The sequence below is a fragment of the Camelina sativa genome, chromosome 18 (genome assembly GCF_000633955.1).
Source record: "Camelina sativa cultivar DH55 chromosome 18, Cs, whole genome shotgun sequence".
In the NCBI taxonomy this organism is placed as follows: Eukaryota; Viridiplantae; Streptophyta; class Magnoliopsida; order Brassicales; family Brassicaceae; genus Camelina; species Camelina sativa.
The window spans coordinates 11,700,214-11,709,690 of NC_025702.1; the positions used below are offsets into that span (position 1 = coordinate 11,700,214).

The following is a 9,477-nucleotide window of genomic DNA, read 5'->3' on the forward strand; positions in this document are numbered from 1 at the left end:
AATTAAGAAATTAAATTTGTGATACTGTACATGCCTAAATTTAATTCCATGAATTTAAGCACTCTCTTCTAGCCCTTTGATTATATAACAAGGTGGATTCTTGCCATATTTTATGTCATTAATAAATTTTTCCATGAATGAAATGCTGGATTAATTCGAATGTAATGTACATGTGCATGTCATATTATGTACTATACTATGTATGATGTATGGTCAATCAAATCAAAGTTTCTTTATTCATGTAATATTTTGTTCCTAGCTAGCTGACAATGTCGTACGAGTTTAATTAGACTATTTAGTCGACAGTAAACTCACAAGATATTCACTAATGTTGAATGGCAGCTGCTCCATTAAACCGGCATTAGAGAACCTGCCATTCAACATTAGAGAAGCTACCATTCAACATTAGCGGAATAATCTGTCAAATAGTTCATGCATTATGCATATATAAATGAAGTCTAAAAATATACCGGTTATTACTATAATGATAAGTTCCCAAATACTTTGCAGTTTCAACATCGATTGATGACTATATATATTCGAAAATGTATTAAGAAATCAGCCGCATGCATCAATATGTTTTTGTTTTGTTGATGTACTCGAATAATTTATATTAGTCAAAAGATTCTCTATACTCATATATATATATAGAGAAGCATGAAACGAAAGTTTAGAATTTGCTAATTCAATCTAACCAAACAGATCATCATTACACAAAATATTCACTCCAACTAGAGAAGGACCAAAAAGAACACACCCTATGGGATACTAAGATAACGAGATTGGGGCAAAAAAAACATCATTCAGTGAGCAGATTCTTAAGACGAATGTTTGATTGTTCAGTGCCTGGTCGTAGAAAGTACTAACTCATGCATCAATTAGCTTCTGCTGCAACCAAGCTAAGTCGAAGCAACCAAAGCTATTTACCTGTGTATATATCATACAAAAACATAAATATTCACACAATAGAGATAAGCTTACACAATAATTGTATATATGCTAACGTACCTCGACTTGAATAGTGTACATGAGCCTCTCATTGACCCGTGCGGTTAACGAGCTGATGACTTCAAGTCCTTGCTCGTGAAGAACTTCAAGAACTCTTGAGAGTGGCCAAGCCTCAAGACCTGATGCTGAGCTGGTCACCACCACCTCGAATCCACTCACGCATGGTTGCACCATGACAGTAGCTGGTTCCGATCTACTTGACCCAGATCCGGATCCGGATCGAGTTTGACTAGTAGTAGGTTCACCAGTCTCTCTCTTTAGCTCGTCTCTTCTTGCGGAGAGTTCTTTAATCCGTGTTTGCGTATCCTTGATGAAAGTTACTGCTCCGTTTACATGATCTGACATCGCTCTCTTTCCCTGCGAAGAAAGAGCCTGAGAAAACTAAAACCCTAGAGAACAAAAATCTCCCATCAATGAACTTGATAGGAAGATTGAGAGTTGAGACTTCAATGAGTTTATATGAGTAAGATATATGAAACCTTGATGTATTTCAGAGGTAGCTGATTACGAAGAGAGGCGAAAAGGATCGCCATTTCTTGTCTTCTTTGCCGCTCGATGTTGCGGTGGAGAAGCTTCTTCTCCTCCTTCGTTTCATCTCCTACCTGAGGCATATGACTCTGGCGCCTTGTCTTTTTAGGATTGTTACAAGGATCCATGGGTTGAGGTTTAGCTATGGCCGATCTCAGCAGTAATCGTGTTTTTTTTTTTCTCTTGTCTTTTTATAATGAACTTTTTAGGTTATAGGAGAGACGACTGTCCTTAAATAATTGGGTCTGTCTTCTTTAATCATACTTCATTGAAGAAAGAAGAAAAAAACAAAGAAGGCTTACAAAATAATGCAGCCTCGGGAGGTGTTCTTTTCTTTGATTAGTCAACTCTTCCGATCTACACGTGACTGAACTTTATGCTTTGTACGTATTATTGCTAACTTAGCTAGTGAGTGCGTGCCAATTTTTTTTTTTTTTTTTCCACAATTCTTTACTAGAAGAGAATATTGATACGTTCTATGACATGGTATAGAAATAGATGAAGAATTATGATATTTGGGGCAGGCAACAGATATAAAGAAACCACATATATCTGAATCCGAATACTTATAGTTTCGGTCTGGTCGTCTGGATATCCTGAAATTTCAAGATATTTGGTTTTGTTCTACCCTACCACATGTTGCAACTGCGATAAAATCGTCGAATACATAAATTCACATTTATGTATATGGCACTATGGCAGCAATTTGTTGATGTAGATGCTTAACATGATAAATACATTATGTCACATTATATTGATTTCTTTTTTTTGTTTATTATTATGCATGAGACATATTGTTCCGCTCTCTTCCAAATGATGGATGTGATTTATGACAATGATGCATTATTTCTATGATCGGGGTGAAAAAACTGTGATGAAAGTCATTTAATCATTTGGTGAAAGAAATTATGAGTGATAAAGTCATTTAATCACATTATATTGATTTCTTTTTTCTCCATTATAATTTAGATAGAAAAAATGACTTGATCAAAAGATCTAGATTTGTGATGAATGATAATGGTTCATGATAAACAGTCAACTAATCAGTAGAATTCTTAATAGAAACTATCAAGCAGATAAAGAGGTTGCTTAAATTAGAAAGTTTGTCGTTGAATTATGAGTGATTTGGTTGACAAAAACACAATATGACGACAAAAGAATTATGTGTGGTTTCGATTAGTTTTGGCCCAATCAAAGTTTACGGTGGCAATAAGGAGCCACTCTGCAGATAAGAACGTGTATCAAATCAAACCCAAAATCCAAACATGTATGTACTCAAAAAAATATTAATCTCATTCAAGAGATTATTTGTCGATGAATTGCGACCATGTTTATAGTATTGATGGGAACATATGTGTGGATATTTTTACCAACTTTCTAACACAGTCTAAACATTTATGGGAATCTTATTGTAATCGTCTATATGGTACATAAGTTTCATTAGAAATTTAATTAATCTGATGGCAGTAAAACTAATAAAAATCTGGCAATATTTTTAAATAAAAATATTTTAACGTAAACAGTAAATCTGCCGTCAAGAAAGACAATTTTGTAATGGAGATAAACTATAAATAGAAAGTTGAGTGATATGGAGTGGAGCCAGTGGACCTAACTAATTGCTTAAGTAGTAAAAGTAATTTGTTTAGGTAAATGATGACTGTTGTTAGCAAAAAGGTGTTTGCTAAAAATTGGGTGAAAATATAAAATTTTAAATAATATTAATTCAATGTACATTTAAATTCTATGTATTAGTAAATTTGATTATAAATATATATCTATATTTAACACGCTAAATAATTAAACATAATAGATCACACTTAATGAAACGTAAATTATATGAAAGAATCATAGCATAACCAAGATAATTTAGATCACATAAATAATAGCATAACTGCGTTATGCATATATTTTTCTTTTAAATACTCCTTGTTAGGTTATAAATTCTGATTTAAATACATCGTAATTATTTAGTAGTTATAAAGATACGATTGATTGAGTGGTTGCGATCTCCCTAATATGCTTTTGATTTAATTATTGTTAGTTAATGGTTCAGTACAGAGATGCTGTCCAACGAATTCATGATCTTCAAATCGGATTATGTTCCAATAAAGACAGCCAAATTAGTTAAATACTTAATTAAATTGTTGTTAAATACTTAATTCATTAAATATTTTCCTGACCAGTATAAAAAAAAAAGAAATATAAAGGATAGAATAGGCTACAAAGAAACATAATATTCTAAAAGTCCCTTTCCCAAAATATTTATACTAAAAGGTATCGCATAATCCGTATTATTGACCGCATCTTTTTTCATTTACAAATTCTAACTATACTTCAAGTGGATGACTTGCAAAACTAAAAAAAAAAGATCTGTTTACGGCGGATCCCAATTCGAACAAAAAATTTTGTGATGTTTATTTATACTAATAAATTTGGTAAACTTGTATTTGTTTAATTGTTCACACATATTCTGATGTTTTTAGTTCGAGAAGTACGACTTTACGGATTTGAGGTCTAATTATCAAGGACACGATTTAAGACAGCTTACTCAATCATAAATAGAGGAAGAAAAACAAAGCTCTAATCTTAGTTTTATATATGTCTGAGTCTATAGCTTTAAAAGAGTTGACTAGTTGAATGTGTGAGTGACTGTGTGAGGTTTGGTCCCCATTTAATTCTGATGCTAGTTAGTTGGCATACATATATCATAATCCGCATGTACTATCGAAGAAGACCGCCTGTACTTTGGTCAGCTTTCGAATGTATTTGGTGGTGTACGATTTTACCAAATATCGCAAAGAATAAAATCCACTTGGCGTATATAAATAATAGTATGATAAACTAAGTTAGGTGAGCTATTTTAAACGAGTTGGAGGGTTATATGATGTAATTCTAATTAAGTATGGGAACAAGGAACCTCGTCCAAGTTTTTTAAAAACGAAACTTGGTGGGTGACCGTGTTCAAACGGATGAGATGATGGATCTGACGCTCACGAACGTGCAAGGACATCCGCTCAAACATGAAAGAAAACTATATATATTGTCCAAGAGAACTACTCGATAAAGAGTCAAACACCTTGACTATTTTTTTTTTTTTTTTTTTTCAGTTTCCCACTACAAAAAAACTACATGGCATCGATAGCATTTCACTATAGCTTGGATTTTGTAACTGCCGTAAACGATAAATTTACGATTTTGGTGACTATATAATACTCCCTTTCTTTAACAAAAAGTGTCATTTTAACATATTTCACATAAATTAAAAAAAGTTTGAATTATACTGTTTACTCCTATTTAATAAGTGGTTAATGAATTAAATTGAATGAAAACAGCTTTAGGTTTAAGGATAAAAAAGATAATTTAGCATTAAAGCAGTATTTAAACATGTAAAATGACATTCGGGTGAAACAAAAAAAATTCTCTAAAATAATACTTTTTGTGAAATAGAAAGAGTAGTGTGTTTACTAAACATTAAGATATAAAATCAATTAGCAGGAAGCTAAAATCACTTTTCCGCTAATATTTATCAAAAAAAATCATTAACCAACGATCACTTCAAAAAGATTTCCATTTTCTCCTAGACCTAAACAAAGGCGCATTAGACTCAGCTTCTCCCGAATCTCATCTTAATCATCTTTAAAACTTTCGTCACCTTGGAATTTAGCTGCAGCCACTAATCCTGCTGCCGGCTCCAATTCCAAACTTTTGCGAGCGTCCAAGTTGGGAAAAACGTCAAGATAATGACAAACACCTGCATTTAAACATTTATTACAAGGCTTTAAACCTTGTAACCACTGTGGGGATCTTGAGCTAGATTCTTTGATGACTTGATCCGGAACAAGTTAGTTTTGAAACTATTCAATTTACAGTAGTATGTGAATTGAAGATGAAGTGTTACTAAAAAAGTTTATGAAGAGTTGTTAAATTACTTTAGGAGTCCATCCTAAACTTTTGATAACATTTTAGTTTTGTGGATCAAATAATAATTTCATTAATTTTTAATTCTCTTTCACATTTTCTTTTTAAGTTATCAGATTCGTTTCTATTTCTGTCGGAAAAAAAAACAACAGAATTGGACAATCTAGTTTCGGAGTAGATCAACCCATAATTAGAGGCCCGTAATTTGAATGATGTACTATCCAGGCCCAAATTAAAGCAAAAAAAGGTACCATTGAACTAATCGATTTCTCTTTTATTATTTTATCATCCAGCTGTGAGTAACTATGCTTCATTACACTTTTGACGCAAATTTTTGACATTGCGCTACAAAAAAAAACCTTCGGATGTTTGGATATACATATTGCCAATATGATCTTGGGCTATATTGCTATTGAATGTCGGGACATCCTAATACTGTAAATATTCTTAATATTCTTTTAAAACAACATTGTGGAATTTGATTTATAAAAAAGTCGCTTAATTATGATAATAACATGATGTTTATATATAGATTTGTAGTATAAGAATCTGAATTAGTCCAAAATCTATAATTTTAAATCACAACCCGCAACCTTATAAATTTTGACTACTGTTCTACTTCTACGTAGTCGAGTCTTTAGTGATCATGTAACCTCAAATTCGACACACAATAGCAAAGACTTAACTACTTTGTTTCATTATTATCTGCATGCTTAACCGGAACCGGGAAAAGTGATCTGCACGACTAAATTTACTGGATAAATTGGGAGCCTAAGTCTAAGCTAATGCGCTATACTTTCAAGACGAAAAACTGGGATTTATTGAATATATTAGTAATGAGCCTAACTCACTCCCAAAAGCTAGTTCAAAAGAGAAGGGTTGCCACATATACTATATATATTGCCCAAAGAATTATGTTTCTTCCGATGTGGGATATATTCTACATACCCCTCACGCTCAGGATTGGACATCTATAGCGTGAAGTTTGTGGGACTGAACATCCACGGGTGGTAGTCCACACTATCGAGAAGAATAGGCCTTGGCTCTGACACCATATTAGTAGGGCCTAACTCACTCCCAAAAGCTAGCCCAAGAGAAGAGGGTTGTCACATACTATATATATTGCCCAAAGAATTATGTTTCTTCGGATGTGGGATATATGGGATATATTCTAACAGAAGATACAATTACTAATATGGAACATGCGAAATTAAGCTATTGGGTACTTATTAACTTATAACAACATATGGTGCATGGGACCTCAATACAAGGGCCGAAGATTCAGGCTTGGTTTCTTTCACATATTCCACTTTTCAATTGGGAACGTCTACATCCCCATCGACTTCATTGTTTTATATAGCTACATACAAGAATTTTTAATTTTTGGTCGAGCTAGATGAGGAGCAACATGACTGTCTCATCCTTAGTATACCTTTTCTAGCCAATGAGAGTGCTATAATTAATGTAACGAAAGGCAAAATTAATTTTCATATGGAAAATCAAGTCTTGAAATTTAATATGGCTAACACAACTAAAGGAGATCTACCATAGAGTGACATGCATTTCAAAAGTGCTATATAATATTTATGGTGAGCATGGAGAAATGTAGTGATAGGAGTGATGTGAAAGAAGTCCTTAATGGAAACCGATATAGCTAATAATAAAGGCTAATGGAGAAGGGAAAGGTAAAGGACAAGAGGATCAAGGAAAATGAACATCCTCACGTAATTTTGTTACAACATGTGTTGAAGATACCGTTCGAGTATGTAGTGAAGTGTGAGGTTTTTCTCCAAGGTTATCCTGTAACTGAAAGATAACTGGTGATGAGCTATAATAATGGAATGTTAAGTAAAGTTCTGATTTGGAAGATGATTGACTCGAATCCTTGTTTTGGAGAAAGGTTTTGTGCTCATGTTGCCGAGTGATTCAAAGTACGACTTCTATTTTTCTTTGTACCATTTTTTGTTTTCTGTAAATTACCGAACCCCAAAATGCCTATAGTATATAGTGACACAAAATAATTTCATATGCCCATACGCGCGAGGCAAAGCAAACTCTAGCTATTAATGTTATCACATTATAAGCAATGCATATAATATACTCATGATTAAATATTCTCCATAAAGCAGCCATATAGATTTTCTCACTCACTTTTTTCTCTTTTTCTTTTAATGCACTTTGCTACTTTTCTAAGATGCCGATTACACTACGTGTATAAGATTTAAAGCCAAAATATATCAAAACCCAAATAAATAAATAAAGGAAATCCAGAAAGAAAAAAAGAATCATGTTGATTTGGTATCAAGTATCAACTATCTAGTATCAAATATCAAGAAGATAGAATAGATCTGATCTAAGAAAGTGATGCCTCCCTATAAATAGTTGTGGAAACAAAGACACATTATTTCTATAAATGTTAAAACAAGAAAAGCAAATTTTACTTCCATTGATGAGGCATGAGCATGTGTATGTGCCCTTTTAGGGCAACAATAAATTAATTTCATGCATATAACAAAATTTAAAATTTTCATGACAAGAAAGTGTGAGAGAGAAGAGAGTGTTTGTGTATGGTCTGTTGATTAGGTAAGCAGCAGCCGACCTAGAGAGAGAAAAGGTTGTATAGGGAGGGAGAGAGAGAGAGAAAGAAAGAGAGTAGGGTTTTAAATTTTTTAAATTTAGCTCGAGATATAGCAAAAGAGAGATGAGTTTTAATGGTTTGGTGATCGTGCCCATCATTTTTCACTTGTCTTTCTGTGTTTTTAACGGTTTATGAAATTTAAGATATCCTACTCTATTTTTCCTCCGTTACATTTCACTCAAGGCATTATTATATGCAAGTTATTAAATTGTTGATAAGCTTACATGTCTTCATAATCCAGGCAGGCTTCAACTTTTAGTAGTTCTTAAAAAAAAAATTCCGTCGTTAATTGAGTTGCAATCACCAACCATATAAAAACATCGGGTCTTGTATCAACCGGTTTCTAAATTTGGGTATGACTTGGAGTCATGATCTAGCAAATAATTTATGCGTTATACAGTGTATTATTGTATCACCAACAGAGAATGGGTTATTAATCATGCATGATCGGACTTGATTGAATTCGGTTCTGGCATGTTAGTAAGATTTTTGAGTTTTCTTGTGAATTAATATATAACTTTCGAGTTCAATATCTGCTTAAAATTAATGTAAGCATTTATAATATAAGATATTCAATAATTTCTGTGGATTAATTCATCGAATATGCAAATACTTTTTTTTTTGTCTAGTCGTATATGCAAATACATGGGATGCTATATATATAGTTTTGAGATTCATATGACCTTGATATTCCTGTAAAGACACTAACACAACATTACAACAATTTTGGATCTTACACAATGAATGTTCTATGCATATGACACAAAATTTTCAATTCAACAATTTATTTTATGAAATATTTTCTATACTGTTATTTTTTCATTACCAAATTACACAATAGTGAGAGTTTGATTTAAAAGAAAATATATTTAAACTAAATTAAAACAGTTTGTAGTTGTACACTGAGTAAGTTGAGCTAAGCTTGCTTACTTGCTTTGGTAAGTGGAGTTGAGCTGAACAACACAATATAAGGTAAAAACTTACATGTTTTAACTACTTCTAGTAAAAAATATATTGAATACTTCAAGTATTTTTAGTAATGCTATAAAGACTATACTAGAATTTGATAAGAAATATTAAACAGTTAAGTTAAAAAGAAAACAAAAAAAAAAGAGCTTGGAAAAGGCAAAACTGGCATGAGAGTCAATGGAGCAGAAGCATGGAACCGATGTGTCCACATCTCTTCCTCTCTCCCTTTTATCGCACAAACACACACTCTTAGTCCCTTTTCCCTCGGCTATTTATTATTCTTTTCTGATTTTTTTTTTTAATTTTATATCAAAACTTCTTTGTTGATTAAAAATCCATGAAAACAAACAAATTATCCGAAATTTAACAAAAATACCGAAAAAGAAATTGTTAAAAAAATGCATAAATAGTAATAA

At 32.4% G+C, this 9,477-nt stretch overlaps 1 protein-coding gene across 2 annotated transcripts; it reads right to left on the reverse strand.

Annotated features, from left to right (window-relative positions):
• On the reverse strand, positions 661-1,746 carry LOC104761181 (transcription factor bHLH120-like). Of its 2 annotated transcripts, none has more exons than XM_019240237.1 (3): positions 1,488-1,746; positions 1,009-1,380; positions 661-927 (listed from the first exon to the last, which is right to left on the reverse strand). In XM_019240237.1, the coding sequence occupies exons 1-3, from the start codon at positions 1,662-1,664 to the stop codon at positions 868-870; spliced, it is 609 nt and encodes a 202-aa protein (XP_019095782.1). In that variant the 5' UTR covers positions 1,665-1,746; the 3' UTR covers positions 661-867. The 2 variants fall into 2 exon arrangements, with proteins under 2 accessions (XP_019095782.1, XP_010482522.1); XM_010484220.2 differs by having other exon boundaries at positions 868-927; positions 1,009-1,365; positions 1,488-1,664.